The 24,705-nt window shown below is 40.9% G+C and overlaps 1 protein-coding gene across 4 annotated transcripts in view; it reads left to right on the plus strand.

The window, feature by feature from the left end:
- ARHGEF37 (Rho guanine nucleotide exchange factor 37) overlaps nucleotides 1-24,705 on the plus strand; it is a 76,807-nt gene that overhangs the window by 35,874 nt on the left and 16,228 nt on the right. For 2 of the 4 annotated variants that reach the window (XM_072630684.1, XM_072630686.1), the window contains 7 exons: nucleotides 4,819-4,909; nucleotides 10,721-10,868; nucleotides 16,665-16,864; nucleotides 17,500-17,630; nucleotides 20,628-20,732; nucleotides 21,635-21,745; nucleotides 22,673-23,002. In XM_072630684.1, coding sequence (XP_072486785.1) covers nucleotides 4,819-4,909; nucleotides 10,721-10,868; nucleotides 16,665-16,864; nucleotides 17,500-17,630; nucleotides 20,628-20,732; nucleotides 21,635-21,745; nucleotides 22,673-23,002 — 1,116 coding nt within the window. The remainder of the gene's footprint in view (nucleotides 1-4,818; nucleotides 4,910-10,720; nucleotides 10,869-16,664; nucleotides 16,865-17,499; nucleotides 17,631-20,627; nucleotides 20,733-21,634; nucleotides 21,746-22,672; nucleotides 23,003-24,705) is intronic. The other 2 variants (XM_072630682.1, XM_072630685.1) reach the window with 1 other exon arrangement.

The following is a 24,705-nucleotide window of genomic DNA, read 5'->3' on the forward strand; positions in this document are numbered from 1 at the left end:
CCGTCCATATACAGAGAAAGAAATATGGAGTCTGAATGCAGAGCAAAGCAGACTATTTTCTTTTTTGTTTTATTTTGTTTTTCTTTCTCATGGTTCCTCCCATTGATTCTAATTCTTCTATACAACATGACTAATGTGAAAATATGTTTAATTGGAATATATAGAGAGAGCCTATATTGCATGCTATCTTGGGGAGGGAGAGGGGAAGGAAGGGAAGAAAATTTAAAACATATGGAAGTGAATGTTGAAAACTAAAAATAAATAAATTAACTTATAAAAAAAATAACCAAATGTACCCAATCTCTTTCATCCTCTTTACTTTTCATTCTGGTATGGACCCAGTTATTCTTCCAGATCCATTGAGCACTACGAATGCTTTCTTTTCCTGTAAGACAACTAGAAGGGGTTCAGAAAAAAATTTTTTGACAATTAGCATAAATGTAAATCTGGTCAACTTTTACTCATCACTGCTCCCCAAAATTAATTTGAAAGATCACTAGGACCTGGTCCCTGCCCCAGTTCTCTTAGGGATAAATGCGCAGGCACTGTGTTAGTCTAACCCTGAATTCCCTTCATATCGAAGCTTCCTCCCTATTATCTCAATAGCCTCTTTCCTTCAACCCCAAACTCATATAATTCCTGAGGCTCCTGGATACTTCAGTCTCAACTTGGTCAAATTCAATAAACTTAAGTACTTACTATGTGCAAGGACCTATACTAGGTCACAAAAGTAAAAATAATGCAATCTTTGCCTGCAAGTATCATTCTACTGATAGAATCCTCTTCTCCCTACCTTGTCTCCTTAATTTCACACTCACAGGGGAAATCACTCTTTTTACTCCCTTTCTTCTCTCAACTACACTTTCCTACCCAAATTTTCTTGCATTTTTCGCATACCAATTGATATTTGTATCAATCACCACAAATTATCTAACATCAGTTTTAAGGGTATGTCTTGATGCTCTTAAATCAGCTTAAGCTATGATGGGCAGCTGTGTGATGGGCAGCTGTGTACAGTTGTACACATCTCCTTACATACTTCTATCCCCTTGAGGCTCTTTTGTAAGAAATTGCTTGAGTAAGCAGATTTCATCTGTTAGGAGATATCGTTTATGAAAGTCTCTCTTTCCTTATCATGTTTTTGTCATGTATATTCTTTGTACAAATATGTATACATGCACACATATAGTCCTCATAAGAATTTTATATTTTTTAAAAGTAGCCATTCAGGTAAAATGCATGTTCTTTGAGGGCAAAATGGGTTTTATTTTCATCTCTGTCTCCTTAGCATTTAGCACTTGCATAGTGCACTGGATACTAAGGTTATAGTCCAAATGTGATGTTTCCACTGTCAATGATGATGAGGATGTATCACTTTTTAAATGCCTGTGAAATTGTGCATTTACCATCCCGTTGTTGTCCTCTTTCCTGTTGGATTATCTCAGGATAAATTGAGTTATTTGGCTTAATTGAGCCTTCTGTCAAGCTTTTTTCAGTCTCCTTTTCCTCTCTATTTCTTTTATGTTTTATGAGTTAGTAATGCTCATATCTTTCATCATTCTGCACCATAATGTTTTGCGAATGAATTTATGTTCTAAACCAATGTTTAGAAGCTGCCTTGTTTCTCTGCTTCACATGGCGGTCAAGCAGTTACTAAATGAGGTGGTTTATCTTTTGGCCCTTTTGTTATGGTGACTCCTATATACTGATGAAACATTTGGAAGAATTGGGGAAGATCAGTTGGAGTTGTTATCCTCTTCCCTTTTTTTTTTTTTTTTTATATCAAGAGCTTGTTTGAAGAGGCCAGCTTGTAGCTTCTAAAACTACACACATTGTTGTCTTCACATATTGCTTTAAGTTAAACTTTAACATCTTAATTTTTTGTTGCTCAACATAGTGAGAATACATATCTACTGAAAACCAGAATGTCCAGTTCTAGATTCACTATTTCCATCTTTGTCCAAATAGCCAGATCAGTGGTTTGCTTGAACAAGTTTTCATCCTCCCAATTGGCAATAGATTCCAATTTGTTAGGTAGTATTATTGACAGCAGCAGTTTTCTCATCTGTAACATGAACTGGAGAAACAAATGACACACCTCTCTAATATCTTTGTCAAGAAAGCCCCACGTGGGGCCAAAGAGTCTGACACAGCTGAAAAATGACTAGCAGCAACAACAAATTATTGACAACAAAGAACCAGCACCATTCAGTGAATTCTTAGATCTTTTCATAGTGAGAGGAATTTTTTGTATGCCTTTTAAGATTCCAAGTTTTGCAACCTGAGCTATGGTAGGATTAAGTGGGCAGAAAGCCATGGAGTTGACTTCTAGTGCTGATTAGAAGACAAGGGTGAAGGCTATTACAACTACGTCTAGGGGAAACTAGCTAGGCCAGATTGATGGTCTAAGCTTGTGAGATGTCCAGTTATAACTTGGGAAAGTACATTTATTTGCATGTTAAAAGTCCTTGAACCAGTGAGACTAGAATTCTCTTACTTACGACCATACATTCTTTCCCCTGTAAATACTAGGTTATATCCTTTATAAGCCTTTAAGCTCCAGCACTAAACATGGTGCTCTACACATAGTAGGTGGTTGTTTTGATGTGTTGTTATTCATTTGTTTCAATTGTGACTGACTCTTCATGATCCCATTGGGGGATTTCTTGGCAAAGATACTGGAGTGGTTTACCATTTTTTTTTCTAGGTCTTTTTACATATGAGGAAACTGGGATAGACAGGGTTAAGTGACTTGCCCAGGGTCACATAGCTAGTAAGTATCTGAGGCTACATTTGAACTCAGGTCTTCCTGGTTCTAGGCTTAGTACTCTGTCCACTGAGCTACCTAATTGCTTCCAGATATTTGACATACACACATATGTGTGTGTGTGTACATATAAGTATATACACATGTGTATATATACATACATTTCTATGTCCAAAAGGAGTAAAAGTATGTGAATAAACACACACACATATACATACACATATATGTGTGCACACATGTAGTCCATACATTTAATCCATATAATAGAAATGGCTCAGGGTTGGTAAACGTTAAAGAAGGGATTCAGAGCTGTAAACACTGATTGTGGCAACAGTGATATTATGATACACAAATTAGTTCAGGTAGTCTAGAATTAAAACATATCAGAGCAGAAAGGGACCTCAGAGGCACAATCCGACCTATACTTGTTTGAGAATCTCTTTTATACTTTCCCTGCCAAGTAGTCATTCTGTCTCTCCTTGAATATTTCAAATGAAAAGACACCTATTATGTCCCCATGCAGCCCATGCCAACTGTAATTATTAGGATTGAATGAACAAGCATATTGTTTTTTCATTTTGTTTGTTTTTTTTTTTCTGGCATTCATATTATGTTCCAGGCATCATGTTAGGTACTCGGTATATAAATACAAAAATGAGAAAGCCATTGCTTTCAAAAGAACTTAGACTGTATTTTGAACAACATGTTCACAGAACAACTGTTTGCAATGCATAAGTAGAGGAGACATACAAAGTTATTGGAAGGGGGGTAGCACTAATAATTGAGAGAATCAAAAAAGACCTCTTAAAGGAGGTATAGCTTAAAAGGAAACTAGAAGTACCCAGAGGCAGAGGTGAGGAGGGAAAGCATGGCGGGCAATCTATACACAGGTTTGCAGACAGGAAATGACTCTACAGAGAATATTAAATAGGCCAGTGTATGAGGGCAAATCATACATAAGGAACCTGAAAAAAAGTTGATAAGAGCTAGACCATAGACAACTTTAGACACCAAAGAGAGAAACTTGTATATATCTTAGAAAAAAATGGAAGCTATTGAAGTTTTTTGAGCAAGTAGTTGTCCAAGAAGGAGGAGATGAGGATCTGGACTAGGGTGATTGTGGTATGAATAGAGAGAAGGGATAGCTGCAGTTAATACTGTAGAGACAAAATTGACAAGATTTGGCAACTGATTGGATATGGGGATTGAATTAGAATGAACTGCTGCTGATGCTCCTGGGTTGTAAAGCTGGATGACTAGAAAGAGTTGTTCTATGAGGAGAAGTGGGTTTAGGGGCAAAAGATAATTAATTAAATTTTGAATATTTTGAGTTTGAGGTGTCTATGGTACATTTGGTAGAGATGTCCAGAAAGCAATTCAAAATACTGGACTAGAGCTCAGGAGAGAGAAGATGGCTAAATATATAGCTATGGGAAACATATGGGTAGAAATGAGGATTGCATCCATGGAAACAGATGAGCTCACCAAGAGATAGATATAGAGAAAAAATGAGGAGACACTTCAGAAGCTAGGAATGTGTATGGGGCTCATATCTGGCTGAGTCATAGAGGTTGATTCTTGGATGATACAGTGCTGGGCCTGGAGTCAGGAAGACCTGAATTCATATCCAACCTCAGACACTTATTAACAGTGTGACCCTGGGCAAGTCCCTTAGCCTCTGTTTGTTTCAATTTCCTAAGCTGTAGAATGGGGATATGAATAATACCTGCCTTTCACTTCTGGGCATTTAGGTGGTACATTGGATAGAGTGCTGGTTCTGAAGTCAGGAAGACTGAGTTCAAATCTGACTTCACTATAGCCTGTTTGACTCTGCAAAAGTCATTTAACTGCTTTCCTTAGTTTCCTCATCTGTAAAATGAGCTGGAGAAAGAAATGGCAAACCACTTTAATATCTCTGCCAAGAAAACCCCTTATAGGGAGGGAGGGGAAGGGAGCCGGACACAACTGAAAACAACAACAATAACCACCTTCCACTTAGTGCTGGTGCTTATATAAATGCTTATTCCCTTTCCGTACCCCTGCTCATACAGAGGAGATGGAGAAGAATCAGTCACATGGAGTCTTCACAAAGAGAAGCATCACCAAGTTGTGTCCCAAAAACCCAGGGCAGAGAGTCCAGAGGTAGGTGTTGTTCAACAGCGTCAAATGATGAGGCTTTTCCAGCTCCTTCCCTAGTTCAACTTTCTCCTAAAGCGGTAATGAGAGGCTGTAGTTCCTATTGTGTGATCCCTGAATAATTTTGGCTAGAACTCCTCTGTGTATTTCTATAGAGAATTGCCACTTCAGTGTGAGTGCCTAATAACTATACTATTTGATAGTGACAGTACTTCACTGTACTGGAAAGCATGTTTTATTGTACTGAAGAAGTCTAGTTCAGTTAACCTTTCATCAGTTTACTTTTTAAATATATCTTTTATCACTTTGGATTCTTTCCAAGACTTATTTGTGATTTTTAAAATGTCATAACAAAACTAAATATACCTTTTTAGCTCTAAATTGCTTCCTGAGAAGGATATAAAGCTATTACTCCTGTTTTTCTGGGTCCCCTAATTATTATTAACCATTTAATCATTTCTTTCTTTGTAATGGAATTGTGCAATTAAGACATAGTCACCTTGCAAACTAGGTCAGGCCCAACACTGTGACATATCAACCAAAAGAGGTAAAATTCTTGGTGCCCAACTTTACTGGCCATGAAATTCATTGCTGAATGCTTTTTCAACAATACTAGTTTTCTTTATGGACAATACAGCTTAGGCTTCGTTAAGAGAATCATAATGAGGAATCTAGGTGATGAAGTGGATGAAGTGAATCTAAGTGATGAAGCACTGGGCATGGATTCAGGAAGATTCATCTTCCTGGCTGCAGACACTTATTAGCTGTGTGACCCTGGGCAAGTCACTTAACCCTGTTTACCTTAGTTTCCTCATCTGTAAAATCAGTTGGAGAAGGAAATGGCAAAGCACTCCTGTATCTTTGCCAAGAAAACCCCAGATGGGGTCATGAAGAGACCAACATGACTGAAAAGATTCAATAGCAACAACAAATGGCAGAGAATGAAATGGTGGGTCCACTGTACTTTGCCCTGCTCAGAACATATCAGTAGTGTTATGAGTAGTTCTGGGCACCACATTTTTTTAGGAAGGACTTTAGTAACCCAGGTTGGTGAAAGACCTCGAGGTCATGCTGCATGAGGACCAAAGGATGTTGGAGTGTTAAACCTGGAGAAGGATTTGGGAACATGAAAGCTATCTTGAAGTATCTGAGAGGCTGTCATGTGAAAGAGGGGTTAGATTTACTCTACTTAGACCCAGATGGAGCTGCCTGAATGGGTCCCAGCTAGCTGGGTAACTCAGCTGCTCCTCTCCTGTCTGTCTCCCCCTCCCCTTCCTTCTCCTGTCCAAAGGAAGGTAAATTTGGATGGCCAGAGGATGCCCAGTTAACTTGGGATTTACTGTCTAGATTTCTCCCTCCGCTCCCCTCCCTTTTCCTTTGCAAAAACCTTCAATCTACTGCACTGTGAAGCCCATAGATTGGACAATACTAGGATCTTGCCCAAGCTCCACTTAAGGGCTGTTTCCTGGACCCTCCTGGCTTAAGAATGATTATCAATAGTAACTGTTGCTATTTCCCTCCCAGCCTGATGTAGTTATTTTTGTTTGTCTCATTAAAGGGGCCGTCTCCTGACTACTTCTTAAACAAGCCTATTCATCGAATGGGCATTACCTCATCCTAAGAAAGTACCTGAATAGGCCTTGGCCTAAAGGGGACAAGGTCTCCCACTGCATCCTGGGCCATCTCTAGTTACCCTGATGAATATCTGGTCACTGGATCCAGATGGCTCTGGAGGAGAAGTGAGGCTGGTGACCTGCACAGCCCTCCCTCACTCAAAACAAAGACAAGTGCAAGTCATGTCATCATTTTTCTGGCATGTTCGTCTTCAGCAACAAAGGACAAACACAACAATTCAGACCCAGAGGATAAAACAAAGCAGCAAATTTCAAATACATGAATTTAGTCTTGATGTAAAGAAAATATCCTTAGAACGAGAGCTATCCAAAAAAGGAGAATGGGTTGGCTGCTCATGTCTACACAAGAAGGCTGAATGTTGTACAGAGCATTCTTGGCCAGGTATAGGCTGGTCTAGAAGGCCCCTTAAAACTCTGAGATCCTTTAGCTCTGTGAGAGGTCAAGAAGGATAAGTGCTGAGAAAAGGCCATTGGATTTAGCAACAAAGAAATTATTACTGACCTTGGAAAAACTGTTTCAGTGGTGACAGAAGTCAAATTGTAAGAGGCTGAAAAGTGAGTGGGAGAGAGTGGAAACCATGAGTATAGACAACTTTTTCTGGGATTTTGGCTGTTCAAGGGAGGAGATTGTAAGAGTAGCTTGGGGTGATAGCAGACTCAAGGGAAGGTAATTTAAGGATTGAGATATCTGGACATGTTTTCACACTGCAGGGAATGAGCCAGTGGGCAGAGACAGTGTGAAAATTAGGGAGGGAATGAGAGAATGATTGAAGGGATAAACTACTGGGAGAGACGGAAAAAGATGAGATCAAGGGCATCAGCAGAAGGGGTTTAACATCAAAAGGAAAAAGACCATCTCATCCTCTGAATCAAAGGAAGAGAGAATGGGTGATGTCAGTGTGATTTGAAGTATGGAACTGAGACCTAAAGGAACCTTTGTAATAGATGGCCTCCATTTTTGCAGTGAAGCATGAAGCAAAGCTTTCTGCTGAGGAGGACAGAGGCAGGTATAACCATAGGTGGCTTAAGAGGAAAAGATTTGGAACAGACTCTTTAGGTAGTAGGTAAGAGAAGCAGTTTGTCAGGGCCTAATTGAGAGCAGAGAGCATACAGCAGAGTGGACCCAGTGAGCACAATTGTGTCTCCCTCCCTCTAATGTCATTCAAGTAGCAAAGATAGTGGGTAAGATGATAATGGAAGATGTCCATGTTTGGAATCTCAAAAAGGATGAGCATTAATAAGACAGTGGGGCAAGGGATTCAAGAGCATAGGGTGGTATAAAGTTGAACTGGAAACCTAATAGGTCAAGATTATGAAGGGAAGAAAGTATGGATGGAGCTGGGGGGGTCACAGCCTGAAATTAAGGAAGGGTGGAATGATGAGAAGTTGGTAATGACAGAATATCAGTTTAGGGAGGGTGAAGCACTGGTAGGGATGGAAGGGCTGGAGGTATGATCAGATAGAGGAATTTTTGAGGATTATGGATTGTGGAGGGGCCATCCTTGTGGGTGATCGCCATCAAGGGTATGACCCTCTCCATATGTAACTGAGATGAAAGGGAAGGAGAAAGGAGTAAACATTGATTAAATGTCTATCATGTGCCAGGCACTGTACTAAATGTTTTACAGATATTGTCTCATTTGATCCTCACCACAGTCCTGGGGGGTAAGTGTTATCATTATCCTCTCTTTAGAACTGAAGAAGCTGAGGCAGACAGTGGTTATATGACTTGCCCAGGGTCACATAACTAATAAGTGTCTGAGGCCAGATTTGAACTCAGGACAATGAGTCTTCCTGACTTCAGGCCTGGTACTCTATCCACTGCGCTATCCAGCTGCCCTGAGCTATCACAAGAGCCTCCTAATTCATCATGCTAAATGAAGTATCTCCCCTCTCCAACTCATCCTCCAAGCCAAAGTAGATCTTTTCAAAACCGTAGGTCTGAGCACATCAGTTCCCTCCTTGATTCCCTCTAGTGGCTCCTTGTTATCTCCAGGATGGAGTACGGCTCTCCTCTGTCATTTAAAGTTCTTCACAACCTGTATACAGCTTACTTTTCTAATCTCATTATAGATGACTTCCATTCATGTAGTCTTGTCCAGCCAAACCTGCCTTCTTGATATTCCTTGTATAGGCCATTCCATCTCCCTTGTTCAGGCTTCCCTATCATACCTAGAATTCATTCCCTCCTCACTTCTGCTTCTCAGAATCTCTAATTTCCTACAGATCTCAGTTCAAGGAACCATGAGATCTTTCCTAATATCCTCCGCTACAAATGCCTATCTTCTCTCCTCAAAATTACCTTGCGTTCTTTTTTATGTATTTGTATCTATTACATGTGGTCTCCTCAACAGACTATAAATTCCTTGAAGACATTGCTTAATTTTTCATCTTTGTATCATCCCTGTTGTTGAGAGTAATGTTAAGCAAACAGTAGGTGTTAACCTTGTGGATTTTTTAAAAATGCTTGTTGAGTTTTGTTTAATACTTGTTGATTGACTGATTGATATGAAAGGGTAGGAATCAGAAACCCAGGTTCTAGTCTAGGCTAACATTTGTTAATTGTGTATTTCTAGACACAGTGAGCATCTAGGTGGCCCAGTGGATACAGTGCTGAGCCTGGAGTCAGGAAGGCTTGAATTCAAAACCAACCTTAGACACGTACAGTTGTATGAACTTGGGCAACTTTTTGCCTCAGTTTCCTCATCTATAGAATAGGGATAATAATAGCACCTCCCTCCCAGGGTTGTTGTAAGGATCAAATGAGATCATTGTGAAGTTTTCAGTACAACATCTGACACATAGTAAACATTAGTGATTATTAAATCACAAAACCATAGAATCATAAAATGGAAAGAGATCTTAAGATATCTGGTCTATTCTCCACCTGAAGTATGAATGTGAATTCTTTTGATCTAATTTCAATTAAACATATCCAACAAGTGTTTGTGTTGCCTTTGCCGATGTTCTTCAGTGGTGAGGGTGAAAACGTGTCATACAGAGACCAGGTCAAGTAACTAGGCATATCTAGCCTAGGGAGGAGAAGACTTGGTGTAAATATGTAGTCCTTTAAACACTTGAAGACTGTTGTCACGTAGGAGAAGAATTCAGAAACTGTTATGCTGGACTCCTGAAAGGAGGTCTGCAAGCACAGGGCCAAAGCTTCATAGAGGCTTAAAGGAAAGTTTAAAGGAAAAACTTCTAAATCATCTTTGCACTTGAGACCTTCCAATAGATGCCAATGTCTCCTCAAATACCCTTGCTTCTGTCTGGCATCTAGCTGATACAATGGATAGAGCATTGGGCCTGGAGTCAGGAAGATAAATCAAGTTGGTGAAAGGCCTCAGGGTCATGTCTGACCTTGATGAGTGCCTGAACTGAGTGGTAGCTCACATTTATGGAGAGTCTCTTAGTTTACAAAATACTTTCAGTCCAATAAAATGATTGATTATCACAATAACCCTGTGAATAACTTGGTACAAATATTATTATCTCCATTTTTACAGGTAATAAAACTGATGCTCAGAGAGGCAATGCTATTTGTTTAAGATGATTTAGAATACTTAGCATGTGACTCAACCAGAATTAAGTTCAGGTTTTCTGACTCCAAATTTGGTTCTCTTTCCACATGCTACGCTGACTTGGCAGAATTCAGCTAACTATCCTAATTTCCTTATTGTGAATTGGGACTACAACCTCAACTAGGTCTTTTAATCTCATCTTCAATGCCTTTTTTACTACATCAGGCTGCCTGTTGGACTGGGACCATGAAGTAGATAAATTATAACCCTTGGGATCAACTTGTTCAGGATCTGTGAATCAGGAAGAAACCAGGGATGGAATGGATGTCACATCGTAGAATAAGGGTGATCCTGGGGAAGGCCCATATAGTTTGGGCAGGGCTTACTAGTAATCTATAATAATAGATGCCTTATGCTTGTAGGTACAATGGTTACTGCTAGAACAGAGGCTGACTGGTAACTAAAAGCCCTGAATTTGGTGTGTAAAATAAGTCCTTAGAAATCTCCTTGGGAAGAAATTTGGCCCTTGACCTATAATCTTTGGGAGCACTCTAGATTGGGTTTTTTGTGTGACAAAAGGGATTATTGTTATTTGTGTGTAATGAGTTATACAAAGAAATCTGCCATATGAAAAATCATTATCCGTATTTTTGGACTACTAGGTAATCTTTTCCTTGAATTCCAAGAGGAGATGGAGAGCACCTATAAGGAATATTGTGCCAGCTATGATCAGGCCTTGGTCCTGGTGGAATCATATAAGAAGGTACCCACGCTACAGAAGGCAATTCAAGATGTCATCACTGCACTGGTGTGAGTTGAAACACCAGGGATGGTTGGGTAACAGATAGGAAGAAGCTAGAGGCAGATTTTTAAACATTGTGCCATCTATTAAGATTGCTGTCAACAGAACTGAGTGTCCAAATGTCTTTCACCCTGGCCATATTGCACCTGAAGGACAGCGTCTGGTTCTGGGTACCACATTTTGAAAGGGACATTGACAAGTTGGAAATTAAAGAATTAAAGGTTTTTAGTTTGGAGAAGAGGAGACTTGGGGGGGACAGTGTCAAATGTTTGAAGCCTTTCCTAGAGATTAGGGATTTCATTTGCTCTATTTGACCTCAAAGGAAGCAGCCTGGCAGAAATTCCTCGGAGTCGTTTTGGGGCTCTAACAAGTGTCTCAGTTGTTTTGACAGTGAAAGGAGTTGCTGTGTTCCTAGAGATACTCACACAGAGCTTGGTTGACTTCCTGTTGTAGTAAAAGAAATTCCTGCATTGATGGGGAGGGAAAGGAAGAGCTTTAGCTCTGAGATTTTACAAGGCTAGCCATAGCTATAATCCTTGGGGAGTTCATAATGATTACAACATGGTCAAAATCATATGTGAGTAGAGCTGTGGAAAGTTTATAATTACAGTCAGATCTGCTGTAATGTAACATATGAATTCCTAAAAATCCCCATGCTATCCATGAAAGATCTCACACTAAAAACCACAGGGCTTAGGGGTAAAATGATGTTGAAGGCACAATACTCAAAAATTTCATCAGTGATGCATTAGAAAAAAGATAAGAACCTTATTAAAACAGTAGCCCAGTTTTATACATGTTAAATAGTTTTAAAATACATAAATACTACAATAAATAGTGGTATCTGTGGCCTTTAGCTGTGCTGCTCAACCTCTGCCCCAGTTCCCACTTAGACTGGAAAGATCACCTGAAAGCTGGGCAGGCCCCAGCTCTGGACCTGAGGGGACTGAAGCCTTGGCAGAAAGCGAAGGGGTGTTTTGGGTCAACCCTCCATCACCTATAGCTCCTATTGCATTTGGGTCTTTGAAAAAGATAAGTTTGCTTGTGGACATGGGCAATGGAAGGGTTGCAGGCTTGTGAGTTATTGTGAGGTGCTTCTGTGTTCTCTCAATGTTTCTTGAGGATGAAATGACAGGATTTATATTATGCTCAAATCCTTTACCAATATATGAATTGCTTTGGAACAAATCTGTGTTTTCAAAACAAGTGTTGTAGCAGAACTGACTGTTGTATGTAAATTTATATTATATTGTGTTATTATATTTGTATTATATTGTATGTATGTGTGTGATTTATTTGAACCTGTGAGGTCACTGGAATTGGAAACTACCTGTACACTAATTCCCTCCTCTGATAGTGATTGGCAGCTTATATTTAACTTATGGTCTTAGAGTTGGGTGGAACACTAAGATGTTAATGACTTGTCTATGGTCATACGTCTATTATGTATCAGAGACAGGATTTGAATCCGAGTCTTCCTGTCTCTAGGGTTGGCCTTCTACCCATTGTATCATGTTTCTTCTCAAGACATAGTTATACTTTCATTCTGGGGTAGATGATGGTTAAGACCAAAGAGGGAATGAAATATTCTCTGGTTAAACTTATTGTCCCTAAGTTGTAATAACAACCATCTCCCTAAGATGGTTTGAGCCCATCTTCCCAACACAGATGATCATGCCCAGAAAGTTTCCAGATTATTAGCTGATGCTACCTTCCTTTTGCACAGGCAATCAAAACCCTTCTGATTTTTTGCTTTTAATTGAAGATCAGTTACTGTTGTCATGTAACTATAATCCATTTTAGCCTTCACTGCCCAATTGTTCTGCAGCTCTCTACAAATCAAGAATGTTAACAGTCATTCAAATTTATAAAATGCTTAAGTGTAGAAATCACCTTCCCCTTAACAGCCCTGTATAGGAGTTTAAAATGGTTTATGAAAGCCCTAGACCACTGCTCTAGGCTGTTTCTTCCTCTTCCTCTCCTTCCCCCTCCCTGTCTCCTTTTCCTCACCTCTTTCTCCCTGTCTCTCTCCCTCTCCCTGTTTTTCTCCTTCTTCTTTTCCCTCTCCCTTTCCTTTTCCCTTTCTCTTTCCTCTCCCTCTCTCCTTCCCTCTCTGCCTGACCCTCTCCCTTTCTCTCTCCTCCCCCCTCTTTCTACCTCTCTCTCCCTCTCTCTTCTCACTTCCCTCTGTCCCTTTCTCCTCTCCCCTTTCTTTCTACTTATCTCCCTTCTCTCTTTCCCCCTTTCCCTTGCCTCTTCTCCTGTCTTTCTCCTTCTCCCCACTTTCTCCCTCTCTCCACTCCCTTCTTTCTCTCTTCTCTCCTCCCTCTTCCCCATCTCTTCTACCTCTCTTTTCTCTCTCCAGAAAATAAAAGGTTTTGCCTTTAAGAAGAAATGCCAATGGGAAGCATTGCGTCAGGCTGAGGAGTTTCTGTCTCAGTTATCTAATAGACAGTCATTTGTGCTTTTCTAAGGCCTGTCTCACCCTTGTGTAATATTGGAGGATTGTTTACTGAAAAGACTGGGTGGGCCCTGCTTGTCAAGCTATAAAGCAAACCTGTAGTCAGCATTTCCTAGCCAACCCCTGCTTTCTGTTCTTTTGTGGAAAACCAAGCAGCAGCCCATGGTAGTTGAATTTGGATCTAAGCTAAGAGTCTCCCAATCTATTCCTGGGTTATCCAGTCTTCCTTACAGAGGAATGACTCATGAATTTTAAGCTTTAATACCACCAAATGCCCAGAGGGAAATAAGCTATTTATGTCATGGGGGTTCTTGGGGGCTACCCATTTTCTGTCAGTTTGACTTAATTCAACAAACACTTAGTTCCTAGTATTTGCAAGATACTGTGTGAGGCATTCGGAAAAAGAACACAGAAAAGGAAGGAAAGGGAATAAATACCCACTATGTATTAGGCACTGTTGCAAGCACTTTACAATATTATCTCATTCAATCCTTACAACAACTCTGGGAGGTAAGTGCTATTGTTATCCCCATTTCCTTTTGAGGAAACTAAGACAGACATAGACTAAATGACTTACTTAGAGTTATATAGCTAGTAAGTGACTGAGGTCGGAATTGAAGTCAAGTTTTCCTGCTTCTAGGCCCAGTGCTCTCTCCACAGGACTACCTAGCTGCCTTTGCACTTTCTGTTAACGAAACGCAAATCCACAATTTCAGATCCAGAATCAAACTTTTTATTTATTAAACCATATGTTCCAATATTGCTTGAGCCCCCTAAAAGTATATATGACTTTATCAGCTTTATTGGTAGTTCTCTGGATTAGGAAGAGTTATGTTACTATTTGTATTCCCATAGTTTTGGGACTCTAAGACTGGATAAGCACATTTGGTAATCATTTGCATTGAAATGGTAATTAAAAACTGACTTAGCTACTGAGAGGGAAAATAGAGACTCTGGACAGAACCTTGTAGAAACTGAAAGAAATATTATTTCTCTCTTGTATTTAATAATTAGTTATTGAATTAGGACCAAGATTTTTACCTTTTTTTTTTTTTTACTTAATCATCATGGGAAATCTTGGGCAAAGACTTAACCAGGCTAAGACCTAATCAAAGACAGTAAAAGAAATTCTAAGTTTAGGCCAATGGATGGAGTCCTGCTCGTTGTGTTTACTCAGACAGATCTGGGAAAATGTGGAGTCTACCTTTTGTCAGACAGGTGATATGGAAATTGATAAATCTCTTTAATTAAGACTTGGGTGATCTAAGTCATATACTCCCAAGATCCTCATTAGAATGAGCCTATATCTCATTATAATTGATTTAATTTAATACCACCAAATGCCCAGAGTCAACTCAAAAACTGCAGAGGTGAAGGTACATGAAAGTAAGCATGCACATTTTAATGCAAGCTGATCTTAGATTTATAGAATTGTTAGGGTTAGATGGAGCCTTAAAGATTATGTAGGCCAACCCTCTCATTATATGGATGTAGGGTTGGGGAGAGTAGGGCACTTGGCTAGTGTTATGCAGTAAATTAGTAGCAGAAATAGAACCCATGCCTTGAAATTCCCAAGTCTCTGTTTTTCTACTGGATCCCATTACCTCCTGGTGATATCCTTGAGCTGTTAAAATCTCATTTATTGATAGCCAATCAGAATTGATTGCCATCCTCAGGAACACCTACTCTTCTAAGGGCATATAAGTTTTGAGTGGGTTCCATGAGGGATTTTTGGCATTTGAGCATGCCACTGACCTCTTTAATTAATAAAATGCTAGAATTATTAATAAAATGACTCATTACCCAAAAACTATGTCTCTTGAGTTTTTTAAATGTCACAACACCCATGGTTGGGAGTGAGACATGGATGTTAAAGTAGCAAAGAAAACTTGGAAGAAATGGCAAAACAATGGGCAAAGAAGAGCCAAGTGTCATGAAAATCGATGACAGAGGAGGAGTGGTCAAGAACAGGGAATAAGAAAAAGCCATTGGACAGAACAATTAACTGATTATTGATAACTTTGGAGATATTGTTGATAACCTAGAAGAGAATAGTTTTGATCAAAAGATGAGTGATTGAGTGGGAAGTTAGATTGCTAAGTAGGAGGAGGAGAGGAAGTAGAAAAAATGATTGTAGACATGGATTGGAACGTGGCTGTGAATGGGAGGACACAGGAAGAGGGGCTGGTCTTGGCAAGGAGAAGGAACACCTGTTTATCAGTGACTAAATCAAAAGAGGGAATGAGGGTGATTCAGTGGGATTTTGAGGTTCAGAATAAGGAAAAAGAGAGGAAGTACACAACAGATGGCTCTTATTTTCTCAATGAAGTAGGAGGTAAAATCATCTGCTAACAGAGATGGGGGGAGGGTGGTAGGAGACTTGAGGAAGAAGAGAAATTTTAAAACAACCAGTGTGGGAAATGCAACCAAGAATCAGGGAATAATAAAAGTATTACTTTTTATTGAGGGCCTAGTCAATTTGATTGTATAACTTTCTTCAGTGATCTTACATAGGAGGAGGGTAGAGAAAGCAGAGAGTAGTGGGGTAACCAGGACTATGTTGAAGCCAGCTTGAACCTTCTCTGAAGAGTTCATTTTTAAAATGTGAACATTTGCACCTTGGAAATAGTCACACACTACAAGTCAGGGCTGAATTTACTGGGTTTTTTTTTTTAGCATTTTAAAAATTCTTTTTAAAAAATTAATTTGGATTTATTGTTTTGTTGACTATTGACTTAATAAAGTCATAGAGAAAATTTTAATAATGCAGAGTAGACTTGAAAGTGTGTTGTGTGTCCTTTTTTTTTTTTTTTGGTGAAGATCAGTTGTTAAACATTTTACCCGCACATTCCCCCCCCGGGGGAGGGTAACCCAGGTTTGGAGTTTGCTAAATTGTAATCCAGCAGTTTTCTTCTACCACATCCCCACTGAATATTAGGGCTGAAAGGGCCATTAGTAATTATCTAGTTCAGGGGTTCTTAACCTGAGGTCTGTGAACTTACTCTTTGAATATTTTGATAGCTGTATTTCAAAATAAATGATTTCATTTATAATCCTATATGTTTTATCTTATGTATTATAAAAAACATCCTTAAACTTTACCAGTCTGCCAAAGGAGTCCATGACCCAAAAAATGTTCAGAGAATCCCTTATATAGTTCAATCTTCTCATTTTACAAGTGAAAAAAAAAATGAGGCCCAGAGAGGATAAATATCTTTCCCAAGATTACTCAGTGAGACAGTGGCAGAATTGGTGTTGAAATGTAGCATCTGAGTCTTAATTCCAAATTCTTTCCAGTCCACAAGTCTACCTGACTAATTTGTCCCCCTACTTTTTCCCTTAGGCCACAGGCTGGAGCCTCAGGTCTCACTTTCTTGTTGGTGATGCCTGTGCAGCGGGTGACCAGATACCCACTCCTGCTGCAGAAGATCCTGGAGAACACACCACCTGATGACCATGCCTACAAGGCCTTGCAGAGGGCTACCAGAGCAATGCAAGACGTCAATTCCAACATCAATGAGTATAAGAGACGTAAGGAAATTGGTAAGGAGATTGACCAGTTGGGAAAGACTCCCAGACTTCTAGATTATCTGCATCATGGCATTTGAAAAATGCAAGTTGATGCCACTCCAGGTTCCAAAGAGGTTGAATTTTAAGAAGGTAATGTGACCCACTACAGACAAAAAGTTTCCCAGGTACAGAGAAGCCCAATATTAACAATAATGATAATTACAATGCTTTAGGGTTTTCAAAGAACTTTCTTTATGACAGCCGTGTGAAGTAGGCAGTGAGAGTATTATTATTCTTATTTTATAGATGAAACAAAGACTCAGAGTGACTAGTTGACTTGCCGAAGGCCATATGGCCAGTAGGGGTAGGGACTCAAACCCCCAGGTCTTATGACCCCAAGACTGTCCAAGAACAGTGTGTTCTGTCTACTACAACATGTAGCTTCTCAGCCCTGGAAGCCCCCCATCACCTTTTAATGGTCTAGGGACCTCAAGTCTCTGCTTCTTTTCATCTTTATGGTCCCTAGGCCTCTCCTTACTTGTTCCCCTTACAGCTATGTTCTGTTACAAAGCAGTGACCCCAAACCGGCCCTAGACCAACTTCTCAGGGAAAGTCTTGTTCTCTCATGTATCCCTTTCCCCCCTGCTCTGTTCTTTACTCCCCCACAGCCACTAAATACAGCAAGTTGGAGCATCTGACAGTCAGAGAGAAGTTGGCTCGGATTAATACGCACTCTATCTCTAAGAAGACTCTGCGTCTAAGTCAGTTGTTCAAGCAAGAAGCTGGTATCGTGACCAGGGTGAGAGTCCTTTGTTACTTATATCTCCTGGTACCTCGCTGTCTTGGGCCCTTAAAGCAGTGGTGGGAAGTTGTAATGGAAGAGTCTGGATGTGTAACTAAGAATTCTTTTTATGTGAGACAAAAGCAGTTGGGGGAGAGCACGATGATAGTTGGGTACAGAGGATAGTTTAGTCAGTAATGAAGTGGCAAAACATCCCTCCCCCTTCCCTTCATTCTCGGGTCCTCTGTCCTATGACCCTTTCTCTTGTCCTTACCTGGGGGCCTACCTTCCCCCTCACATCTCCGAAGGTGTGAGTCCTAGTATGAGGACATTCTTCTTTGGATCCACAGGAGAGAAGCACTCCCTTCTGAGAAGCTCTACCTCTTAGATATTGGCACCTGTGGCAAAACTCAGACCACAACACCCCAGTGATGGTTCTGCAGGGAGGAGATTCAGAGGCTGTGACTGTCCTGGGAATGTCACTTGTCCTACACATAATTGTAATTTACTTTTCCATAGCATGTTCATATGACGAAAAGTTTGCTCGTAACAATTAGGTGGTACAAATATTAATTCTCTCTTTTTTATAGGTGAGGAACAGGAGGCTCATCTAGATAATGTGAGCCCTAAATCAAATACCTCTGAAGTGTGGAGCTAGGCATTGAATTCAGGTCTCCTACTTCCAAGATCGGTGTTTCCATTATGCCTCTCCTCATAAGAACCCAGTTGTGCCTCTTTCAGACTAGAGTATAGATTTCAATTGTTCTGATCTCTTTTGTCAGCCTACAAGTATGAAAAATGTTAAATGTTCCAGGATATGGAAGGCTGTAGCTAGCAAAATCAATTCATTATGCATTTGCTAATTGCCCACTGTGTGCAAGACCCAATGCCAAGTACTCAGGATACAAAATCAAAAATTAAATTATCCCTGACTAGGAGTTTACATTTTATTGGGAGGAGAGAAGGAAAAGGATGGTGTGATGAGGAAACTGAGGGTGACTTTGAGTCATTATTATTAGTATATTAGTGAGATTAGGGATCAAACTGAAGAAAGTGTGGAGAGGCCATGGTTCCACATATATCCACTTATGGCTCTGGAGTTAAAGAACAATCTAGTCACAATTTAATGGACATTAACCTTAGTAAACGCTTTTACATTTAAATTTTTCCACCAAAGCCTCAAGAGACAGGTACTGTCAGGATATGCCCCAGGAGAAACCCTTTAGTGGCCCAAAGAAATTGTGTCAGTAAAAATCATCCAGAGCCTTCAAAATGTGGCTACTCTGGCATAGACCCTGTCGCTTCCATTGCCCACTCCGATGTTGCCGCTGCTCACTCCAGCCCATGGGAGCCTACTTCTGATGCACTGACTCTGAATTCAGGCTGTGGACTTCAGACTTTAATTTTTGACTTAGATGACTTGAACCCTTTCTCCTTTCTTAGGACTTGATCTCTGGGTTTTCTCTCAGGCCATACTGGGAATCTGTTCCCCAAAGGACTTGAGACATCAGCAAGGCCCCACTGGACCTCAACTGCTGTAACTTCTCACATTGAGGCTCTCCTGCCCCCCAGAGCTCTCAAATTCTAGGTTCCCCTAGGGTAAGACAGGCTTGATGCAGTACCATTTCATTTCTGTGGAAATTCCTGGGGCTCTCCCCAACCCCCGAGATTAAATTCTATAGGAATAGGAAGGACTGTGGGAACATTTGCTATACAGTCATTGGGTCTGGATCAGAAAACACCTATTATTCTCCAACATTTTGCGCTGATTCCAGCTGATTCATGAGAAAGGGGAGGAGATATTTGGGAAGGTTTGCTATTTTAAAGGTCGTTCTGTGACTTCATTCCCAGTGGGAGTGAAGGTTGTTAAATCACTGAACATTCTTTTGGAGGCTGTGTCCTAATGCTTTCTTGTAGACATTCTTGAGCCATGGTTGAATGGTTTAACTGTTTTACTTGAGCTACCGTTCTGATTAGGTGACTGAAAGTCCCAAATTTGGTTTGTAAAATAGGTTTCCTCTCTAACTTCTTAACTTAAAAGGTTTCAGCAAATGGCTTCTGGTACCTACTGAGTAAAATTCAAACAGCCTGCCATTCAAGATCTTCCATAGTCTGAGACTATTTCTTAGCCTTTTCTCATACTAAATGCTAACCTTTGTGCATACAATAAACTCTCTCCAAGGTGGGCTCTTACTGTGCCCACTCTGGGTCCTATATTCTCATTACTCTATGTCTTTGCTTACACCACCATCCAAGTTTTAGCTGTCCCTTAAGGTCCTGACCCTTATAGTTTGATCCTGACTTGTCCTCTTTTGAATATCATAGAACCCTTCATTTTACACCTGCTCTTAGGCAGTTCTAGTGTAGCCTTTATAAGTTCCATGAGGGCAACATTTACTATTCTCTTCTTCAGTCGTGTCTGATGTCATGACCCCATGGACCATACTGTTTGTAAAGATGCTGGAGTGATTTGCTGTTTCCTTCTTCAGTGATTAAGGCAAACAGAGGCAAAGTGACTTGCCCAGGGTCACGCAGCTTGTAAATGTTTGAGCTGAATTTGAACTCAGTTCTTCTTGACTCTAGGCCCACTCTATCTGTTAAAGCCATTTAACTGCCTCCTAGGCAAATAGAGATTAAGTGATTTGCCCAAGGTCCCACAGCTAGTGTCTGAGGCCATGTTTGAACTCAGAGCTTTCTGATTCTAGGCTCAGCACTCTATCCACTGAGCCATCCAACTGTCCCATTCTGCCCATAGTAGTTGCTTAATAAATATGGCATAAAGAATAGAATTCTGGAACTGGTGTTCGAAAAACCTTACTAGCTGTATGACCATAGGGGAGTTACTTAATCTCCTTTTGAAACTATTTTCTTATCTATAAAATGGGCATATTAATACTTGTAGTTACTACCTCACTGGGTTGCTGTAGAGCTCAGATAAAATCTCAAAGCACTATACAACCCTTAGTGGTTATTATTATTATTTTTGAAATGTAACTTTCATCACTTGGATTTTAGACTGAAGACAGGGAGTTTGATGACTTGGAAGAGAAGTTCAACAGGGTGGCATCGTGCGTCAGTGATCTCAAGAGCAATGTGGCATCGTACTTGGAGAATCTGGAGGTAACTATACCAAATGAGACCCTCGGGGCCCCACACATCATCGTAATCCAGAGAGATCAAAGGTAGGGCAGGTGATGGAAGGTGAGCACTGAGGAGCTGCTCAGTCCTGTCAAACTGTGTTGGAGCTCTCCAAGAACAACAAGATCTCCAGTTGCTGTTTTTAAAGCTGTGTTGGGGATGAGAGGAGCGTCCAAGCTGGAGGAGGGCCCCACCTAAGGTTGATGGAATAACAAGGGCAGAGACAGGACAGAATGACTTAACTCTTACCCTGCTTGTTTTCTTCACTGAGAAGAACCATCTTTTGACCTGGATAGGACAGAATGAAAATGATTAATGGGGAATAGAAGCCAAAAATAAAGGAGATGTTGAGAGTAACTAATTAGTTTCTAGACTTCAAGCCACTTGGCCCAGATTTAGGTGCAGGTTGACTCAGACGTCATTTCCAACACTCGCATTCTGTGATGTGCCCTGATGAATCCTGTTCAGGTACAGGTTGGACCTGTTAGACTCAGATCTTTTCCAGCTCTTGACTAGCTCTCAGCAAATTGCTAGCTTTAAGAATGACCATTAGCCACCAAGTGCTTGAGCCAATTAGTGCCACAGGCCTCCTGGGCTCCACTTCTAAGGCCATTTTAGAATCTCTTGGCCTGTCTAGTTGGTGAGCAGATTCAGAATGGCACAGACTCGGGGGATCTACTCTGGTTACTAGCTGTCCTCGAGGGATCCTGGAGTTCTGACCAGAATCCTGTATCTGTCTTTTTCACCATGCATTTCTATTGTTTTCCCTTTAATCTTTGTCTCTAATGTGAACATATTCCAGAGGGGAGGATACCCGTGGTCCTTTTCCAATTCATGTCTGTGGATTCTCATTGCCTTGTATAATGTCCTGTATTCTGGCCCAGACTTTCCTTAGGATCAAACCACATGAATGTGATCTGGAGATGGAAGGCGGACCTGTGCAGCAGTATTGCTGCCTTACGAGAAACCTGCACCTTCTGGTCTTCTTGGAATTTGTAAGTTCCCTTGTTTTTTCTTTGGGTAGATCATGGAGCCCTTAGAATAACAGTACTTCTAATGTGTGAAGTCCGGAACTGGCATGAGCTTCCAGGGTGGAGAGAGATTTCTGGAGCATTCTAGGCAAAGCATTTGTGAAGAGGCAGGAGTATGACCTCTTCAGTGCTTCCTTGTCTTTCTTGGCCTTGGTCCTTTCCTTTTGGACCTGGAACAGAGCTCTTTCTACCCCATAGTGAGATATATATATATATATATACATATATATGCAAAAAGAAAAACAATTCCTGCCTTCCATTTGTGAAAAGAAGATGGCACATAAAAGGGAGCTGAGAAGTTGGGGGTAATGGGGGAAGCCAGACATGGGAAGCAAGGCGGAGTGGACCCGAGGGAGGAGGATGCATGGCTGCTTTCCTCCTCAAATCGAGGTTCCAGGGAGGAACTCCCCTAAATTTCCTTATCTAATATTTATGTTATCTCCCTCAGAGGGTTATCATAAAATAAAGTACTCTAGAAAAGCACTGAAAATGAATGAAAATCATCAATGAATATCAATGAAAATGTGATATTATTGTTATAATTATGAGTTTTTGTAATTACGCTCAGGATGATCATCAGACACTGAGTATTTCTACCTGTGGGTAGATACAGCTCGAAAGCCTAGGGTCTAGAACAAGGGATTTAGACACACAGAATTTCCTGATTGTCTTTTTCAGGCTAGAGAGGACCTTTAAAAACAGATTCTTATTTTGTAGCATCAGTAAGATTTGGTTCTGCCTTAAATCAGGAGGTTAAGAGCTATGCCCTCTTTTATTTGTTGCATATATGATGGTCCTTGAAGCCTTGAGATAGTCAGTTCTCAAACTCCTGCCTGGATTGTGCACTGCAGGGTGTGGCAGGATCTCTTGAATAATGCTTCTCTCCCACAGAAGCAGCGGATGGAAAGGCTAGTGTACCACCCACTGGACCACCTGTCCAAAGCCTTGCTGGGACCTCAGAACCTGATCAAAAAGCGTCTGGACAAACTGCTGGACTTTGAGCGGATAGAAGAGAAGCTGTCTGAAATGGGCAGCATGACCTATGAAGAGGAAGCCACTAGGCACACCTACCAGGCCCTGAACTCTCTGCTGGTGTCTGAGCTTCCTCAGTTTAACCAGGTGGCCACACAATGGCTGGGTCAGATCTTGCACACGCTCATGGCCCTCCAGAGGGATCTTGCCCAGCAAGTGTTGCAGAGAGCGGAAGGAGAACTGGCTCAGGTAAGAAGGGCCTCCAGGTCCTTTGGGTTCTGAACAAGAACTGAAAAGAGCCACCCATCTGCCAGCCCCTTTGTGATTCTCTGGAACACTCCTCAACTGACTTCCAGATAGATGGACGATAAAGGTGTCCGTGACCTAATCTTTTTTCTTTTGTCCCTGCTTTCCAGGAATAATCCCAGCTGATGAGACTAGGAGCAGGGTGAAAATCTGAAACTGTTGTCTCCCTACCCTTAAAGGGGTGAGAAGGAGGCCACCTCCATCCTGGAGAATAGTGAGTGATTAACAGACCAGGGAGTCAACAATGACAAGCCAGAAAACTGGGGTGGGGCGTTGAAGGTAGCCAAGCACAATGTTCCAGGGATCCAAGAAAGCGAACTCTGAACAGAGCAGAGATTAAGTCAGAAATCTTAGAGGTAGCTGCTTCAGAGAGCTAGACAGGAAAGGAAAATATAATTAGAGTTTGGAAGCCAGGCCTGGGGTGGAGAATTCCTGCTTGGAACTGGCTTAAGGAAACAATACCGAGGGAAAGTATATACTTTTGATTTGTTAACAGTGTGTTGCCTACAAAAGCCCAGCTGCAGCCTACCTGGTATTTCATCCCACCACCCTCCACTCTGTCTTCATTCTAATCATTCCTGTGACTGCCCGGATACAAAATCCTCCCCAAACGTGTTCTGTAACTTTCAGACACAAAGAAGGTTCTATGCTTGAGGCTGTGTCAGGGGGAAAATGCTAGAAGTAAGGAGAATCTTTTGAAGTTTGTAACCTAAGGAGTTTTATTCATGCAGACTTGTGATTTCATCAGCCTAGGAGAACTTCCAGTGTGGAAATTTCCTTTACACATGCTGGTCAGCAACGCCTTTGTAACTTCTAGCCTTAGAGAGGTACCTGAGGTGGGGGATGGGGCGAGGCTCTGAGAGGTTAAGTGACCAGGTAATATGTATCAGAAGCAGGATGGAACACAAGTCTTCTGGACTGATTCTGGCCCCCTGTTCACCATGCCACAATGTCTCTGTAAGACAAGTTTGTGATGTATTAGAGGAAGCATTCTGTCACTCATCCAGTTGTTAACTTATAAAACTTTTAAGATATGTATAATATTATAACAATATAACTAATATTTATATTTTAGCATAAGCCAAAATACAAATATTAGATATAAATTCATGGATGACAAACCTGGCATAGTTTTTTGAGGGAAGCTAGAATATTTCAGGGTAGGGGCAGTTCTAATCTTTGAGGTTGGTATCCTGGAGGCCAGTCATGATCTTTCACAGCTTACATATCCTTTGATGGTACTATTGGAGACAAAATCCTGGACTGAATGGATCAAAGTCTGACCCAACAGCATCACAGGTTTGCTGCATCTCATTTTAATGAACGGTGAGCCTAACCTCATACATACGGGTACTTGAATACTGCAAATGAGCCATGATTTTGTTGGCATCCGTGCCTCCGCCTCCTTCTGCTATGTATCCCATAGTTCTTCCCTGATTTAGTACATGGTTGAATGAATTACTATGGGTAGAGAAAACACTGCCCTCTGGTGGCCAGTTGTCCTGCCCTGAGCTCGATTAGTCCGCAGATGAGAAAAAGATAGCTGGTAGGACCTGCTGGAGTTTATGCTCCAAAGTATGTCCTTCCAAAATCCAGGGTCATCTCCATGTCATGATGAGAGGATTTAAGTGAACATGGGTCATTGC

The sequence above is a fragment of the Notamacropus eugenii genome, chromosome 1 (genome assembly GCF_028372415.1).
Source record: "Notamacropus eugenii isolate mMacEug1 chromosome 1, mMacEug1.pri_v2, whole genome shotgun sequence".
Taxonomy (NCBI): domain Eukaryota; kingdom Metazoa; phylum Chordata; class Mammalia; order Diprotodontia; family Macropodidae; genus Notamacropus; species Notamacropus eugenii.